We start from the raw sequence: 19,617 nt of genomic DNA on the forward strand, positions 1-19,617 counted from the left end.
TTACCAAAGAACTCCCTCAAGATGGAGGTACTATCTCCCCACAGCTGCAGACACCAAAAACAGCAAAGTCTGGTCCACCTCGTCCACCTCCCTAGCCCGACCGATGTCTCCGAGTGTCATCCGAAGGTACGCCCACTCTGGTGGGTTAGTTTGGCCTCTGCACCAAGTCTTGGGGTCCCTGTATCCACCGGAGCTGCAAGGCACCAATACCCGGGGTACCGGACACCCATTGCAAAAACCTAAAAAAACTAGTCCATGTGTAATCCAACTTTACAACGAGCCAGCAACCGATGAGGGACTTCAGGACTTCAAAGACCCACCTCAGCAGTGGCCCAACAGCTCCAGAATCGTTGCTCCAAGGTGCCAGCCCCTGACTGCGAGGTTCAACTTTACGCACCTTTGCCCAGCTGCCCATCTTCACTGCACCCAGCCTGCCCGGCCAGGGCATCTTCAAACCAGCTGTGCTCCCGAGGCACCCGAGCCCTTGTGTCCTCTGCTCTCCCTTGAGAGAACTCAGACTTGCCTGCAAGTCTACCTTTGCTTTGCTTTTACAGGTTCTCCCCTGGCTTAGTAGCGAGCCAGCTACAAAGCACCCTTTTTCCTTGTTTCCAAAAAAAGCCCCAGTGAACTTGGACTTGCCACTTTGGACCGTGGCCCTGCACCTTCCAATTTCCAAAAGGGTAACCACACAACAACTGTACTACATTCCTTTTTCTAATTGTATTTTTCTTTCCATAGGAAATGTATTCTGTGTAATTGCGTACAACTTTTTTATTGGATTTTACAGTGATTTATCGTATTGCGAAAAGTATTTACTTTGTACCCGAAGTTCTTAGTCTAAATATTTATATAAAAAGAGTAATATTTTTCTACTTTGGTCTCAACTTCATTTCTTGAGTAAGTGTATCATTTATTATCTCTGTGAGTACAAATAATTAGCACTACCCTTGGAAAAGCCTAACTGCATGCTCACACTACCACAAAATATAGCGTTAGTACTATCTGCTTTTGCCTCTGAAAACCAATAAGGGTCTCTTCAACCTCTCTGAATGCAAATGTGTTGCAATAGGCAAGTCTACGACCTGATCCTATGTCTTCCTTTACTTGTTAAAATCTCAAGAAATAAGAATTTTAAATGAATACCATTACACCATAAATACAGCCCCTCTCAAAAGACATCTGGTTGGACTGCAAAAAGGCTTCAGCTTGCAATTTGGAAGCCAAAGTAAAAAACAGGGAACGCGAAGATCATCATGTGGGGAGTGAATTTTGACTAGAGAGTACTTCAGAGCCTTCGATATCGTAGCTTAAGTTGGAGTGGTAAAGGTTATGGTTCTTCTCAGCTGGGAGGAAGATTTGGAGTGGCTATTTACCTGACCATGGTTGCAGAAGTATAACAAGAATTAATGCAAAATCTCTCTGTTAGGATATGCAGTCAAATTTGGGCCAGTTCCCCTAGCATTAAAATTCTAACATCCTTTGTTCTAAGAAAAACATAAAACAATGACCATAGATATAAACAATAAGGTATTTATTTACTCACAAATATTTTAGCCAGTTTAGCACAAGTTCAAAAGCAAAATACAAAAATCTTGTATCTAAATATTAAGGTTATTCAGTTTTTACTTTACACAAAGAAAACAAAAAAAAACCTATCAAAAAGTCAAATATAGTTTTGCGAAACATACAGTAAAAGAGGAGTAGAACTTGTACCATAGTATCTGTATTTTGCCAACTCTAGTCATTGGCAGAGTTTGCCCGGCTGAAGGGTATGGCATGTCGAAGCTTATTTGATTATTTTCTGTTACATTCTGGTAAAAGCTTTAAAGAAAATATATACAGAATGCTGGTCTGACTTGAAGTAAACATAGCCACCCTACAATCTCCAATTTTGCTATACACCAAATTGCTTAGGCTCTTTAAAGGTCTGTTGCAGAGTTTAAATAACACTGTATCCAGCACCACATGCTTGTCTATCACAATCCGGAACAAGCTGATGTTTTGACATTGATTTTTGCAATCCAATTCTAGATAATAAAGCCATTGGATCCTTACCAACATGGATGTAGCTAATGTGTCTTTCATGTAAAACATTTGGTGTTATCACAGTGAAGTCAGATGTAAAGGTGGCCACACAGCTAGGTGGTTTTATCAAAAACTTGGATCCACTTGGCCTGGTCCAAGTTTAGGGCCTTATTACTGTGTGCCAGATGGGATATTCTGACAGAAACGTGACAGATATCCCACCTGCCGTATCACAAGTGCCCTAGACTATAATGCTCTTGTAATGCAGCACACAGATGTCTGCTATGTTTGAAAGGGAGTATTAAATCTACCAAACCCTAAATAAGACCCTTCATTTTTTAAGTCAAGTTTCAATTACTTATCTTTAACCAGTCTTTATCTGACCAAATTCATGAAAGCTAATCATATGGTAATGTGGGACAGGTCAAAAGATGTATGCTTTACACCACCACAAAATATCCTGGTTCTGCATTTGTACTAGTTGTAGCCCATATGCAATATGAGGAGCATGGGCTGGGATGAATCTGCATGGAGCTTTGATCTCTAGCAACAGTAGAGAAATAAATTTGAATGAAGCAAAACTCTTCCCTTTCACTATACACCTTTTCTTTCCTAACTCACTCAAGCCAAAACTCACTAACCAGGAGAACTGGAACCTGGTACAAAATGAAAATCATGTATAAAATGCATTCTTAGTCCACTTGTCCAATGCTAAAAATACACCAAGGCCTCAGGAATATTTCCTTGCTTGGGTGTCCAGATTCCTGGATGCATGATTAGACATAATCATATTTGGAAGGGTAGCTCTTCCCATCATCGCTTCGTCTGGATTCATTGTAGATGGACTTTTTACTCTTGTCCTCTGTGGTGTAGGCCGCCGATGACTTGTATCCTGCAGTCTTGCCGGATGCGTGGTATGCTACAGATTTATAGCTGCAAGAATCAAGAAGAAATATATTCTGTTGAAGGACATCAAGAGGCATTATAATCAAATAATGTGTTTGATGAAGGAAACCTTTGCTGTTAATGCTTATACATAAACACACTCTTAATGACTAACATAAAAAATGTTAGGTCTGGTCTTTGAGACAGCTATAGCTGTTTCACCTCAATTTAAGTTTAAAAAAAAAAAAGAAAACTATTTAGAAAGGCTGTCTCACCTCAATTTAAGTTTAAAAAAAGAAAGAAAACTATTTAGAAAAAATTGTAGTCAATGTATAAACATATCGAGTGATTTGTCAATAGTCTTCGTCCATTGATTTGTCAAATTATAATTTTCTCTTTTTTTCTGTACACCAGGGCATACTGCATGGGGTAAGTGGATTGGTCCCTTCAGCCAAAGCTGCCCTTTTTTGAGGATGGCAGTATTTTGCTGGTGCATAATCAGCACATTTACCATAAGTATGGTCCCTGTCAGTACCAGGGCTGGTGGGATTACATGCTGCATTTTGAAAATAATCTTTTTTTTCCTTTTAAACATTTTCTTTTACTTTGAAAACGCTGGAAGCTCCCCAGATGCTTCTACCAAGTCCTTGCTAACACTAACAGTGCTCCACATACTGAGTGGGAACTGCTAGCAGTAGCCGTAGCCATCTTGGAATGAATGGCCTTCACATCCTTTGTTAAGCATAGAAACCACCATTCTAAGATGGCCATCATGGGTGCGCACATGTGTGTACATGTGCAGACGTACTGGTGGCCACCTTTAATTAGTTTTTGGTATACTTTGACATAAATCATGCCAAGATGGCTGTCATGTCTGCAGACTCAGGTTTTGTCATCTTTAACGGGCTTTGCATTACTTTGACAAGAACCTAACCAAAATGGCTATCCATGTGTGTGCATGTAAGGGTGGTTCTGTTGGAATGTTTTTTTATCAAAGTATATACCACAAATAGAATAGTGAGCATCAAATAATAATAGGCTTAGTGCTATTCTAGTTAGATGAAGGAGATCCATCTGTTAGGAGAATCAACCCTCACCCACAACTTGTGGCATTGTTCATCACTGCGCTTTCCCACACACAAGACACATTTTGTATTTGGGTGGGGGCTGACCTCAGGATGCTATAATTAGGAATCAGAATACTTCCAAAAAATTTACATTTAAAACTGCCGAGGGCATCAGCCCCACTGTCAGTTTATTCTGGGCTACCCTGACATGGTTGAAAGAAGAAGGGAACAGGTAGGATGGTAGTGGGTAATTAGAGCTCCATCATCCTTGATAATTGCTAAGTCAACATGTTTCAACTGGTCACTAGTGTCTAGCTGGATCAGCGGGCTTCATCAGTACTTAAAGATCCTCATAAAATTGTCATGTCCCTCTAGTAACTCAGTCATGTCTGTGGACAGCCATCAAAGCAAACACAAACAAACAAACAAAAACCCTTGATTAATTGTTTGCCACAATATTTATCTGTGGGCAAAACAATATTGAAAAACATTGGTTATCAACATAGACACGTAGTAGTTAGCATAAGGATCTCCAATCATGCATTATTGAGTGACGCACAGAATAGAGTAAGACTGCACAAAAAAAGTGACAAGATTGTGGAGGAAGAAACAAGTTTCTTCTTCCTGCTAGCTTACCCTGCACAATTAGGGTAGTTTCGTAATGCGGAGATTGAAGGGTGGTCATCTCCCTGTACGGGATAAAAGAACTAGCTACATCAGTAGAAGACCATTGGGGTTACAATTTACCTGTATATGTATATATGTATATGTTGTAGACTTGTAAAGCGCACAGCTGCCCCAGCAACGGGGCATCCCGGCGCTGTAGACCGCTGGGGAACCCGTCCTGGCTATCCCAGTGAGATGGTCCCTTTCTGGGTATCTCCAAGGTGAAACCAGGCATCCCCGGCGTCTGTGGGGGGCCGTTGTAGAGATGAGGCAAGCTTAATGCCCAGAGTTGCCGAGTGTGTTCCTGGTTAGAGTAGGTACCGAGGCGAGAATTATCAAGTCCGTTTTGACCCTGGTCCACGACCCTGCCACGTCGGGAATTGAACCCTGGTCCCTGGCCGATTCTCTGCTTACGGGTCTGCCGCCTCTAACTAGTGAGCCACACCTCTTCCTGTGAAACCTTCCTGAAAGATATGGCTGCACCTGGCCCCAAGACATGGTTTTTGTATGTATCCTTAGGACGGTATGGGAATGCTCAGTGTAAACCAATTGTTTTAGTAAAAGTAGTTGTATAGATAACTAGTCCCAGACAAAAGTAATTGTACATGTCATGAGAACGGGATGAAAATTGTCTATGTTTTTCTATTAATTCAAAGCAAACACAAGGAGATGATGGACGGAGTGCTGAAACATTTCAAACACTCACCCCCAGTCACAGATGTGGGTTGAATCCATCATCATTATTTAGCTCACTTTGCCACCCCAGGTCAGACACAGCTATATGCAAATCAGTCTTGATCATGTGCCTCATGGGAACAGTCCAGCTCGAACTGCCAAGCCATGTCTTCCCTGGACTGGAAACAAGCATCCTGGGACCGGTTTTGGGCTAACAGCCCTCATCAGCCAGGCTAGCTTGAATCCAGTGGCAAAGTGAGCAATACAGTAATGGTAGTAATCAAAATATCCATTTGCTGAAATCCAGTTGTTGACCATAGCCATGTCCACTGTTTTCTTTATTTGGTTGTGTAGCTTAGTAATTGTGTCTGTGGTCAGAACTTTGTAATTCCTAGTATTGCCAAGTAGGCATGAACATTCCTCTTAGCAGGTTTTCTTAGTTTGGAGAAGGAAGACTCCATCCTTATCTGTTGCTTTCGGTTGTATGATAGAGGCATGCATGGCTAAATCACGCGTGCCTCTACCACGCAACCCAAACCACCAATTTGTCTTAACCATGCATTCCTTTACCACGCATGCATTTTACCATGCAATTTTGTGGTAAAGGCATGAATGGTAAAGGGGTATGCATGGCCAAGGTCGCACTACTCCGTCCCTCCTCCCCCAACCCCAAGGCCTAAATGATAAACCTCTCACCAGCCCCTCCTAGCCTTGAGGCCCAAAAACTTCCCTGAAAACTACCCATTTCCCTCCCCCTGAGGCCTAAAACCCCAACCCCATAACATACACTGCCCCCACCCCACGCTGTTCCTAAAACTACCCCAACCCCTTCCACTGCCCTGAGGCCTAAAATCCTAACCCCTACTTTTAAAAACAACCCAGACCCCCAGCCCTAAAAATTACCTCGCCCTCCCCAAGCCCTAAAACGACCGACTACCCATTACCTCTCCCTGCCCTGAGGTCTAAAAACTTGCCCCTTAACATACACTACCCGACCCCCGCACCCTCCTCGCTATCCCTTAAACTACGCCATCCTTTTTCACTGCCCTGAGGTCTAAAACCCTATCACCTAATTTAAAACAAGCATTTGCAATGCAATCGGTCTCGCCTTTGGGACCTTACATGTATTTAGTTATGCAGCACATTAGCCTCGGTGCTGAAACATCTACTACTCTTTAACATGGAGGGAAAGTAAGCACCAAACTGTGTGACACGCCAGGTATGGGAACACGTGCAGATAAATATTGCCTTTCAGCGGGAAATGATATCGTCCAAAGCCCTGTTTTGAATATAAAATCAGGACCTTCAGTGGTCATATCACTGAAAATACAAGATTTGAAAAAAATATTATTGTCTACGGGTGCTCGTGGAAGACAATTTATATGGACTGGAATATAGAGAATTCTAAAGTGATTCTGGTATTTTACTGACCTCTGCTGGTCGTTTTCTATCAAGAAAGTTAAATAGAGGAAGTTGCCAGAAAAAAAAAAATCTAAGCAGAAAGCAATTCTGGTATATACAAGAGGTCTCAAAAGTTCGACCTAAAAATTACCCGACCCTTCGAGCCCTAAAAACTACCCTGCCCTCCCCTAAGCCCCTAAAACTATCCCGAACTTCCAGTACTAAAAACTACCCGACTCCTCAACCCTGAAAATCACCCCCCAACTCTGACAAGCTACTCTCAACCCTTAAAAACTACCCCCTAAATCCCAGTCCCAGCCCTAGCCCCACTTACCTCACTGCGTCCTTTCCTGAGCATTCCTGCTTCGGCACGGCAGCAGCTAGACCACGCATTGCCTTAACCACGCATATGCGTGGTTAAGGCAAGCATGGTAGTGATTGCGTTGTCGGCACATGCATGGCTCAGACCGCGTTGTTTCCCGCTGCTTTCAGTACTATAGTAGGACTGGACTTCATTTTGTCGAAAGCTGTTTTCTGTTCTCTGTTCAGATTATGAAAGAAAGATATATCAGATAAATCCAGTGATTCTATGTCATGTATTACTGCCTGTTCAAAGGCGAGCTCCTCCGTGGGCATGCTAGTGGCTGGATGGAGGGACAACGTTTTTTTCTGGTGTCCAGTACTCCCATTGTCATATGTATCTCTTTCAGAATCAGAAAAAAAATACCTTCATTCTCATGAATTTTTCTGCAAAACTCAGCCAGTTTGTAACTCAGTTGGAATTTGTCATCTGTGATGGCTGAAGAAAAACCCGAGACATTTGTTCAAGAAGTCCCGTTTGGTCAAGGTAGTATTTGAGAGATTAACCACTAGGTTGTTGATTTGCTATTCCCCTGTAGAGTCTCCTTCGGCATACCCCAGGTGATTCTCTGATTTCCGTCTTCCCATTGGACCCTTTGTTCTTTTTGCTTTCCTCTTCCCCATGTTTGTCCTAAAAAAAGGCCTCTAATTGTATTGAGAAGGTGAAATTCTGTGTGTGCCCAAACATATCAGGTCAGCAAAACATTGGGCTGAAATGGGTTTATGGAAAGAACAAAGGAGGGTTTGGCCCCTGGAAATTCCCTCTCCTCTTATAGCTTCTTCCTTCCAACTTATATTACCTCCTGAACTGGATGTCCAGCTACTTCCTGATAATTTAATCAGATTTGGAAATTCGGAATTGGTAAACCTTGGTGCAGGTTAATTGTAGTAATCATATGTGGTATATGGGTATCCTTTGAAGTCTCTCTGAAGTTTATTTCTTTTAGATTGAGTATAAAATTCCTGAAATTTCTTCATTAATTTCCTCCAATTTTGTTTCTGGAATCACTAATTTAAATTTGGGGTTTCAGCTTGTAAAAGTATAAAAATAAATATTCAAATATGTCCACCCATGTGGTGTATTGGCTGGCAGTCTTCTTGAAATGTTTTTGATTCTTTTCTCTTCCAACATCGTAGATACATTGCTTCTAAATGTGTCGGCCGCCTAGGAACGTTAAAGTATTGTAAAATATGCTAAAAACATTCCAAGATGGTCACACATGCATCTATGTACGTAGGGCGTTATCTTTGAATTGTTTTTTGCATACTTTAGCTTTGCTTTAATAAAGTGTGTCAAGTCAAACAACAAACGACAAAGTCAAATGCTCTGCAGTCCAATATAATATGCCAGACATATAAACTGTTCCAATGCTATTTTCACTTGTCACCACCATAGTGTCTATTCAAACCTGTGATAAGATCATCGCTTCATACTATATCGACTGTGAGAATGAAAATGAGCAGGGACGTGTTTAGTTCAAACAAAATTAAATGTTTTCTAGACAATTTTCATCCCGTTCTCATGACATGGACAATTACTTTTGATTGGGACTAGTTACCTATACAACTACTTTTACTAAAACAATCGGTTTGTACATCTAACATGCACTCATTTTAGACTTATAAAGTGTACTCCATGCAAACCATCAGCTAAGATACATCTTCACTGCCTTCAAAGTTGAGGGCTAGTCTACACATACTTGAACTATAATTTCTAATGTACACCCATATGAACCCCATAATCCCACCTCGCCTACATTTGCGTCAATATTCAGACCTAAACTACAATTATATTATACTTAAAGTCTGTTTTACATCTAATTGAATACAAGGTCTAGTTTCCACTTCCTTAAACTATAAGGCCCAACCTTAATTATTTTAACCTCAGAGTATAAATTACAATGATTTCACCAATCATATCTAATCTACACTTCTTCGTTCTTTGTTAGGGTCAAATTTCCAAGGAAGATATCCAGACTTCTAAGAGGTAGAGTTTCTAAGTTTTAGCGCTGTGTTTGCATCACAGAAGTGACACAAATTGACGCTAAATCTTTTTTTACAAATTTACCTTCCAGCGCTAAACTTGTTTAGCACTGGGAAATCACTAGAAAGTAGCGCAAAGCAGCACATAGCGCTGCTTTGTATTACTTAGCGCCACGGGGGTGTACTGCATGGGCGTTCCCATTCAACCGCGCAAGGTTTCTAATGCTAAGCCCTATTTACTTAAAAAAGTAGACAGGGTTTAGTGTCAGAAAAAAGCTCCCCTTCAACCAGGCACTGTTACGGAAAAATGCTTTAATTTCTCCTTTCTTTTCTGACTTTGCATGTGTGCTTCACTGTACTGCACACATGCAAGGTGGGGAAAGTTTTAAGGTTAGTCTAAGCATAGTATTTAGTACTGGAAGGCTATCCTTCCAGTACAATTCATAGGCTAGTCTCACACAGACACCCTTCCACTATGGTGCAAAGGCGTGTATGTGGCGCACGGCAGCACATTTCTGTGTTGGAGCTATGTAAAGAGGAGCAGAGTGCCATATTTCTGTAAATATGGCGCTCTCCTGCGCTCTCCTTCTAAGGCAGCGCGGCGCAGCCTTTGCGGCTGCTGCACTGCGCTGCATGATTATCTAGTAAATCTGGGCCTAAGTCTCTTAAGTCTGTCAAAGCTATTAACATACTCCTGTTTTTATTTTTTGCAGTTCACAAGGTGTCGGATTGTTGGAAATGTCTTGAATATAATCGTAAGGAAATGCATATCTTAAAAAGTTTGCTTGAATTACACAATTCTAAATTTACACAACACAATAAATTCATTAAGAAAAAAAACAGAACAAAGCAATAAAAATATGAATACGACACAAGGCACAAGAAATTTGTGGTCAGGGCCACCACCTGCGACCACCCTCAAGCCCAATAAACATGTTACATCAACTTTCCAAGAAGCACTGGTAATCAGGTCCAAAGATACATGTGCACCAACACTCACATTAGCAGTCATGCATTAACAATGGACATGCCAAAGAAACATAAAAAGGTATTCCATTCCAGGCTGCAAGCATGCATAGGTCACAACTTGAGTCATCTGACACTGGCATCAAAAACACCAGTGTTCATATCCTACTCATGCATAGGTAAAATACACCAGAGAGGGCAGGATAGACATTCGAAATATGTATATTCAATTCATGATTGTGTAATATAGACAGCAAACTTTTATTTAAAAGCTTGGCCAGGCAGAGATGAGCAATAGCAATGGGAGAGGTCTGTCAAGTTGAAGCTCTTCAAATCTGCAAACCTACTTTTCAGGAGAGCTTCTGGATGGGTTTACTGCTATGTGATGAGAGGGGAGAGATGGTGTTGTATGAATTCGGGGACAAACCACTAAGTTCTTAACTTTAACGTAATCCACAAACGATTTGGAACAAATATCTGGTCACTCTAGCAGTACTAAGTTAAAAGTGCACATTTCTGCAGTAAGTGTGGGTGCACATGTATGAAGGAGTTGCAACAAACCCCTTTTTTATAGGATAGGTGGAGAAGAGATGGTGTGTTTGGGAAAAATATTTTAAAGCGCGAGAAAAATGTTTACTTATGTTCATCCTTTACGGTTTTATGATTGTGATTTGTCCCCCTACCATATTTTAAACACTGAGCAATTTACACAACATTTCATCCAGTTGTCTTAAGCACCTGCTTTTAGGAATGCTCTATTACTTACCGACAATCTTCATTACTCCGGGTCCCGTTGTCCTCGTCCCATTCATTTACAAAGTGGAGATAATCATCTCCCGACAGAAAAAAGAAAAGAAGAATGCTGGGACCCTACCCCTAGCCCCTCCCAATGGGAGTACATAAGCAGTACTTACCCAGCATTCCGCCTGAACAATCAAGCCCCCACAGGAAGGCCGGACGTCCGAGAGGGAGGGCGGGGCATATGAATGGGACGAGGACAACGGGACCTGGAGTAATGAAGATTACCCGTAAGTAATAGAGCATTACCCTCAGGTCCCTTATGTCCTCGTCCCATTCATTATAAAGTGGGGAATACCAAAGCAGAACACCCGGGCTTCCAAACCCACAAGCACACCCAGGAAACCACACCAAACGCAGCAACCCAAGAGAAGCAAAAGGGAAAACCGTACCCACCAAAACAAACAGGAGACAACCAAGCTGAAGAAAAGGACAACCCACAGAGGGCAGTCAGCACAAACCAGGAGCACCCCCGTGAACTAGGAAGGGGGAGAACACACCAAACAAAAACCCCAACAGTGGCCGTCCAGAACAAAAGGACAGCGAGGAGGCCACAAAAAGAAGAATACCCCCAGCGACCCAATCGGCCAGCAAGCCAGAACAGGCCAGGAGGTAAACAACCAAGAACTGGAAACCAGAACCAAGGAAAACCGAAGGCGACAGCAAGGAGGTAACCAACCAGAGAAACAGGAAACAGAGGACCCAGGCCAACCAAAGGGAAACCCCAACCCGCTAAACAGAGGAGGGGGCACCAAAGAGGGTGACCAGGCCAAAAAGGAAGCCGAAAAGGAGGTACCCCAAAGAGACCCCAAAGGCAAAGCCCCAGAAGGGAAACGAACACCAAAGATACCAACACCCTGACCTACAGCGGACCAGAGCAGAAGAAGCCCCAACAGAACACGACCAAGGAGCGCATGGGACAAAAAGGCAGACAAGCCCAGCTCCACCAGGCAGGCACACAGGACCCTGTCGCAGCACAGACACAGATCTAGCCCCAACAAGAAAGATGGGAAGTCCTGACAGACAAAGGGACACATAATCAGTTAGGCCCCACAGCCTCCAATGCAACCAAGCATGAAGGGCGGAAAGGGGCCAGACCAAACCAAGAAGGAAGAAAGCACCGGCCAGGCACCAGACAACCCCCCAACCAGAACGACCAGTCCCTCGGAGAGCCCAGAGGACAAAGCCCCCAAAGCCCCAGAGAGGAGGACCAGGCCCCTGGAAAGAATGGCCATCAACAACTACCAGAGCAGCCAAACGACAACAACCAAGCACCCCGACTGCGAGAGCCCAGGAAGTGGCCAAGAGCCAGCAAAGGCCAAGGCACACACAATAAAGCCGGGGAAACAGGAACACAACCCCAGGAACACCACCCCACAAGGCCCACAGAGCCAGAAGGGAGCAGACCCAAGAACCCAACAGAACCTGCCTCCGAGAGAACTCCATGAGGACCAGACACCCAGACCCCAACCAAACCGAAAAGGACAGGAGAAGAGCCAGAGACCAGAACCTCGGAAGGCCCCAACCGAACTAGGGATCAACAGGAAATGCCAGAGCAGCAGGGGCAGGCAAGGCAAACTCCCAAGGCCACAAAGACCAGGGCAGAAGAATAAGCCAGCCAGAGATGCCCCCAAAGAGACCAGGCAGACAGCCGACCAAACAACAGACAGGCCAGTAAAGATCGGGGACCAACAACCTGGAGCCCGCACAGGCCCGGAAGGGGCGGGAGAGAGACATCGGCTTAAAACCCCCGACCCCTGAGGGGAGGTGTCGCGGTTACGCGAACACCGGCCAGGAACTACATTGCCCAGAACACCCTGGGGCTGGCGACCAGAAATCGCGTCAGCCAGGGTCGCATATCGCACAGCTATAAAAGACAGCTTCCCCCTAGAGGAGGCGCTTGACAATCTCGCCCCAGTTCCAGAATTGTTTCCGAGACCTTCGTACTACGAGCGCCGTGTGCGCGCTACACCTTGGACGTCACGGAGACCACGAACCCGGAGATACACCCCTCGCGCCAACATCAGCAGGAGCCGTGAGAGAGAACTGCGGCGTCCCGCTAGACTCCCCGGAACAACAGGAACCGGAGTAAGTATATACTAAGCCCCTCATTTCGGAGACAGCTCCCGCGGTGACGGAACCGCGGAGGAGCTATCCGACCTGGCAGAGCTCTATGGTTCCACGAGACCAGAGCACGACTGCCGTGTGAGCACAACCGCTAATAACAGCAAAGTGAGAAGGGAATTCTCTCATCAAAGACCCGAGTGCTCTGCTGTGACGCAACAGGAGTGAGCACACATTCTCCTCAAAGACCCGAGTGCTCTGCTGTGACGCAACAGGAGAGAGCACACATTCCTCAAAGACCCGAGTGCTCTGCTGTGACGCAACAGGAGAGAGCACACATTCCTCAAAGACCCGAGTGCTCTGCTGTGACGCAACAGGAGAGAGCACACATTCTTCTTGATTTACGCCAGGACGTTGGGAGGGAAGGTAGACAAGACGCAGGATTGTAGGGGGTCTGAGAGCCCTCCCTTGTCTCCCTTCAGACAGTCACTCCACATCCTCTCTTTTCATCGCGCAGAACACAGAGTCAACCAACCACCTAGCACTCCCAGAGGACGGTTACCGGATACCAGTGATAGACACCCCCTCCTTGAAAACTGTGAGTTCGAGATAGTGGGGCAGGGGGTGGGGATTCATGATAACGGTAGTGGCTTATGTGTCCTCTGTTCTCTTGTCCGTAGTCTCCGACGCAAGAACCCTCCTAGAACTTCTGCCTCACCCACCTACTGGACAGTAGGTTGCACGGCATTCCTCCGGTGGTCATCTTTGGTTCCCTCCCCCTTCTCCCAATCGATTTCTCTCCCTACTCTGGTGGTCTTTCTGAGGGGAGAGTTAGCGAAGGGGAGAAGAGGGGGGATTCTCATCGCAAGCATCGTTCCTGCTGGCTGGCTAAGGTTAGTGGGTAGGGTATCCTGCTGACACGCTGACGCTTCCGCGACAGATTGTCAAGCCCAAGATAGTACCCCAGCCCGGACGATGGACACCAATGTAGTACTAGCCACGCTTCTTGATAGTCTCAACGCGTTACAGGTAGAGGTGCAAGCCTCCCGCGCAGAAAACCGAGACCTGAAAAATGAAGTCGGCACCCTCCGAAGGGAAGTAGCGGGCTTATCTCGACAGGGCAAACCCGAATCCAGCAGAGCGGGGGGTTACATAAGAGACTGGACTCTCCCTCCTCCCAGTATGGCGCATCGACCGGACCCCCAAAAAGGGGTCTTTTCCGCCCCAGGCCCTACTCCGGGCACAGACTCTGTTCCTACAGTACATGTGTTGCAAAACACTGGGATACCATTGGCTCCCCCTGAGAGGTTCTATGGAGAGCCCAAAAAGTTTGAGACCTTCCTCAACCAATGCAGGTTGCATTTTCTATGTAAGCCATTGGTATTCCAAGACGAGGCTGCAAAAACCGCGTTCATGATGTCCTACATGGGAGGGAACGCGGCCAGTTGGACTATCCCCTTAATGGAAAGGGACGACCCTGTGGTACATAACTTCTCCAACTTCTGCGTTGAATTAAGGAAGTTGTTTGACAGAAAATCGCACATGCTTACCTTGGATAAAGAACTTATGACCCTTAAGCAAGGATCTCAGGATCTCCTTACATATATCACTTCCTTCAATCGATTGGTGGTGGAGACTGATTGGCCTCAAGAGAAGCGCACCTCCCTTTTTTACCAAGGGTTGAGAGGAGAGTTGAAGGACGTTCTTGCCCAAGTGGTACAACTCCCTCCCACTTGCGAAGAATTCATCACGCTCACAGTGCAGTTGGAGCCGAAATACCATGTAGTAGGGTGTACGCCCTCACAGAACCGGAAACAAAGTACCTACAAAAATACCTGGCGGACAACCTGGCCTCCGGATTCATCAGGCACTCATCTTCACCCGCTTCCTCCCCTCTTTTTTTTATACCTAAGAAGGATTGTGATGAGCTCCGGCCCTGCATAGACTTCCGTGCCATAAACCGAGTCACCATAAAAAACCGCTACCCCCTGCCCTTAATACCCGTGCTCTTGGACCAACTCAAGGGAGCAAGATGGTTCACAAAACTCGATTTAAGAGGAGCTTACCACCTGGTCCGTGTCAAACAGGGGGATGAGTGGAAAACCGCCTTCCGAACCAAGTTCGGTTTATATGAGTACATGGTGATGCCGTTTGGACTATGTAACGCCCCGGCAGCCTTCCAATATTTCATGGACGAAGTGCTTCGAGGGTTCCTGGAGACGTTTTGCGTGGTATATATCGATGATATCCTGGTATATTCCGCCACGCTAGAGGACCATGTGCAGCACGTGACAGCGGTATTGGACAGGTTGCAACAGCATTCCTTATATGCCAAATTGGAGAAGTGTGTGTTTCACGCAGAAGAGGTGGCTTTTCTGGGGTACATAATTAACTCTCGTGGGTTTCAGATGGAGCAGGGAAAGGTTCAAGCAATCACGGAATGGAAGGCACCCCACAACGTCAAGACAGTACAAAGATTCCTTGGATTCGCAAATTATTACCGTCGATTCATTAAGGACTTTTCCAGACTAATCACCCCTCTTTCCACCTTGCTAAGAAAGAACACACCGTTTCGATGGGGAACCGAAGCAGAACAAGCATTCCAGGCCCTAAAAGACAGGTTCACACAAGCTCCCATCTTACGGCACCCGGATACACAACTCCCGTTTATCGTTGAGACGGATGCCTCACAATATGCCGTTGGAGGGGTTCTCTCTCAACGCCATCCCGCCACAGGACAACTCCATCCAGTGGCGTATTATTCCAAAAAACTATCCCCCTGTGAGGTCAATTACTCCGTCACTGATAAGGAGTTGTTGGCGATAAAAAGGGCTTGTGAGGAATGGAGACATTACCTTTTGGGCGCCCGACACACTGTCGAAATCTTCACAGACCATCGCAATCTCCTCTTCCTGAAAACGGCGAAGGCTCTGACGCCCCGACAGTTGCGATGGACACTTTTTTTTGCTGAGTATGATTTCGTGATTAAGTACCGCCCTGGACCTCAGCATGGGAAGGCAGACGCGCTGTCTAGAGTGGGGGACACTGAGGAGAACGTGGAAGAGGAGGAGAAAGAACCTCCCTTGATCCTCCCAGATAAGAAGGATCCCAGCAAAAGCATAGCTCAAATAAGCTCGCAAGATTTCCTGGAGGACCTGAGAGTAGCGGTGGCAGATATCAATGCTCCGGAATGGATAGCTGAATGCCCAGAAAAAAGAACAGAGAAAGACAATCTCCTGTATCATGCCCAAGCATTATACATTCCAGATCCTCTATTGCGAAACCAAGTGCTTGCGTGGGCGCACGATACTCCTTTAGGGGGTCATTTGGGTATTTACAAAACCATCTCTTGTTTAGAGAGATCCTACTGGTGGGATACGCTGAGAAAAGACACTCACGAGTATGTGAGCACCTGTTCCGTGTGTGCACAAAGTAAGGCGAGTCACACAAGACCTACGGGGTTCCTACGACCTATTCCTATTCCCCCGCGACCTTGGCACACCATTTCAATGGATTTCATCGTTGAAATGCCTCCCTGCGAGGGATATACAGTAATACTAGTATTGGTGGATCATCTAACAAAGATGGGGCATTTCGTTCCCTTGAAAAAACTCCCCACTTCTGCGGAACTAGCTCTTGTTTTTCTACAGCACCTTGTCAGAGCACATGGAATTCCAAGCGTATTAATTACGGACAGAGGGTCCCAGTTCACATCCAAGTTCTGGAAAGCTCTCTGTACATCTCTCGCCATTGACGCACGAACATCTACGAGCTTCCATCCTCAAACCGATGGAAAAACAGAACGCTTAAACCAAACCCTTGAGCAATACTTGCGATGTTTTACCCTACAGAATCCCATCCACTGGTTTCCCTTATTATGGATGGCAGAATTCGCGTATAATAACGCGGAGCATTCCACGTTGGGCTGTTCCCCTTTCTTTTGCCTCTACGGACACCATCCCAACATGCTCCCTTTTGAATGGCCCGTACAATCCAAACTTCCCAGTATCCAAGAACACCATGCGCACCTCCGAGCAGTATTGCTCGAAGCGAAAAACAGTTTAACTTCCGCTCAAGCTGCGCACAAAAAATGGGCCGACAGGAGAAGGGAGGAGGAACCAAGGTACCAAGTGGGGGACAAGGTATGGCTCTCTACACGCAATCTCCAGTTAAAAGGGGTTGATAAACTGAAGCCCCGGTACATAGGACCTTACAGCATAGAGAGAGTGGTAAACCCTGTGGCCATGAGACTGTCCCTTCCCATCTCTTGGCATATACACCCCGTGTTCCATGTGTCACTATTAAGACCCTGCCCTATCAGTACGAGACTCCCAGAGAAACCTCCACCCATAGAGGTCGATGGCCAGGAAGAATATGAGGTACAGGAAATACTGGACTCTCGATTAGTAAGAGGAAGGGTCCAATATTTAGTGGATTGGAAAGGGTTTGGAGTGGAGGACAGGACCTGGGAACCAGCGCATAATCTCCATTGCCCCGACCTGGTGGACTCCTTCCATAGGTCACATCCGGGGAAGCCGGGGCGTCCGCCGGGACGGCGGTCCTTGAGAGGGGGTTCTGTCGCGGTTACGCGAACACCGGCCAGGAACTACATTGCCCAGAACACCCTGGGGCTGGCGACCAGAAATCGCGTCAGCCAGGGTCGCATATCGCACAGCTATAAAAGACAGCTTCCCCCTAGAGGAGGCGCTTGACAATCTCGCCCCAGTTCCAGAATTGTTTCCGAGACCTTCGTACTACGAGCGCCGTGTGCGCGCTACACCTTGGACGTCACGGAGACCACGAACCCGGAGATACACCCCTCGCGCCAACATCAGCAGGAGCCGTGAGAGAGAACTGCGGCGTCCCGCTAGACTCCCCGGAACAACAGGAACCGGAGTAAGTATATACTAAGCCCCTCATTTCGGAGACAGCTCCCGCGGTGACGGAACCGCGGAGGAGCTATCCGACCTGGCAGAGCTCTATGGTTCCACGAGACCAGAGCACGACTGCCGTGTGAGCACAACCGCTAATAACAGCAAAGTGAGAAGGGAATTCTCTCATCAAAGACCCGAGTGCTCTGCTGTGACGCAACAGGAGTGAGCACACATTCTCCTCAAAGACCCGAGTGCTCTGCTGTGACGCAACAGGAGAGAGCACACATTCCTCAAAGACCCGAGTGCTCTGCTGTGACGCAACAGGAGAGAGCACACATTCCTCAAAGACCCGAGTGCTCTGCTGTGACGCAACAGGAGAGAGCACACATTCTTCTTGATTTACGCCAGGACGTTGGGAGGGAAGGTAGACAAGACGCAGGATTGTAGGGGGTCTGAGAGCCCTCCCTTGTCTCCCTTCAGACAGTCACTCCACATCCTCTCTTTTCATCGCGCAGAACACAGAGTCAACCAACCACCTAGCACTCCCAGAGGACGGTTACCAGATACCAGTGATAGACACCCCCTCCTTGAAAACTGTGAGTTCGAGATAGTGGGGCAGGGGGTGGGGATTCATGATAACGGTAGTGGCTTATGTGTCCTCTGTTCTCTTGTCCGTAGTCTCCGACGCAAGAACCCTCCTAGAACTTCTGCCTCACCCACCTACTGGACAGTAGGTTGCACGGCATTCCTCCGGTGGTCATCTTTGGTTCCCTCCCCCTTCTCCCAATCGATTTCTCTCCCTACTCTGGTGGTCTTTCTGAGGGGAGAGTTAGCGAAGGGGAGAAGAGGGGGGATTCTCATCGCAAGCATCGTTCCTGCTGGCTGGCTAAGGTTAGTGGGTAGGGTATCCTGCTGACACGCTGACGCTTCCGCGACAGGAGGTAAACAAACCCTCAAAACCAGCCAAACCAGAGAGGCAACAGAAGCCAAGCAGACCGCCCAGGCCCACAAACACCACGGCCCAGCATCCACCAAGGGAGGGCAGGAGCAGGGGAAAACAAAACACCCAGGGCAGAGCGCTGACAACAGAGTGCCAAGCAGGCAGGAAGCCAGGGCCAAAGCCAAGCAACCCTCCCGACCAGAAGGACCCAGCGGCCCAACCCACAACCGGGGAAGGCCCCAAACAGGGAAGGCCCCAGCAGGGCACAGGCGAAAGCAAAGGCCAGGGAGGGCCAGAGGAGCCAGAGGCACAAAGCCCCCAACCACACCCCCAAACCGCAGCAACCAGCCCCGGGAAACCAGCAGCCAAGCGTACAGGCAACCCAAGAAGCAAGACAAACACCCAGTGACTGCCCCTCCTGAACAGAGGGAGGGGGGTACAGAGTGACAAACACGGAAAATGAGAGTGGGCCCCAGAAAAAGGGGGGGGGCACGCCAAGAAGACCGGAACAGCTGCCCAGGCAGAAGACTAGTGCAGCCGGAATGGAGAGTCCCAGGCCACAAGAGGCAAAACCAGCCCACCCCAGCAAGAGCCAGGAAACGGCTGTCAAGGCAACAGCCACCCACAGGCGGAGACCACACAACCAGAGACCACAGGACCGGGCCAAAAGCCCAAACCCAATAGAGCAGAGGAGAACAGCCAGCAGCAGGAGCTGAGAGCACCCGACCACCCAGGGCCGCACAAGCAGGCCACAAACCAGCCCTGACCCACCCCAAAAAAGGGCAGAGACCAGAACAGACCAGGGACCAGCAGGCAAAACCCCGCCGGAGGCAGGGAAGACCCGACTAAGAAAAAGGTCCCCAGATGCCCCCCCCCCCCCACAGGAGGAACAAACACCACGGCCCGTGCCAAC

At 46.9% G+C, this 19,617-nt stretch overlaps 1 protein-coding gene across 2 annotated transcripts in view; it reads right to left on the reverse strand.

Annotated features, from left to right (window-relative positions):
• Window positions 1-1,516: 1,516 nt before the first annotated feature.
• Window positions 1,517-19,617, reverse strand: part of CLDN18 (claudin 18) — a 92,351-nt gene continuing 74,250 nt past the window's right edge. For both annotated transcript variants that reach the window (XM_085634322.1, XM_085634321.1), the window contains exon 5: window positions 1,517-2,958. In XM_085634322.1, coding sequence (XP_085490448.1) covers window positions 2,802-2,958 — 157 coding nt within the window. In that variant the 3' untranslated portion in view covers window positions 1,517-2,801. The remainder of the gene's footprint in view (window positions 2,959-19,617) is intronic.

The sequence above is a fragment of the Triturus cristatus genome, chromosome 11, assembly GCF_964204655.1.
Source record: "Triturus cristatus chromosome 11, aTriCri1.1, whole genome shotgun sequence".
Taxonomy (NCBI): Eukaryota; Metazoa; Chordata; class Amphibia; order Caudata; family Salamandridae; genus Triturus; species Triturus cristatus.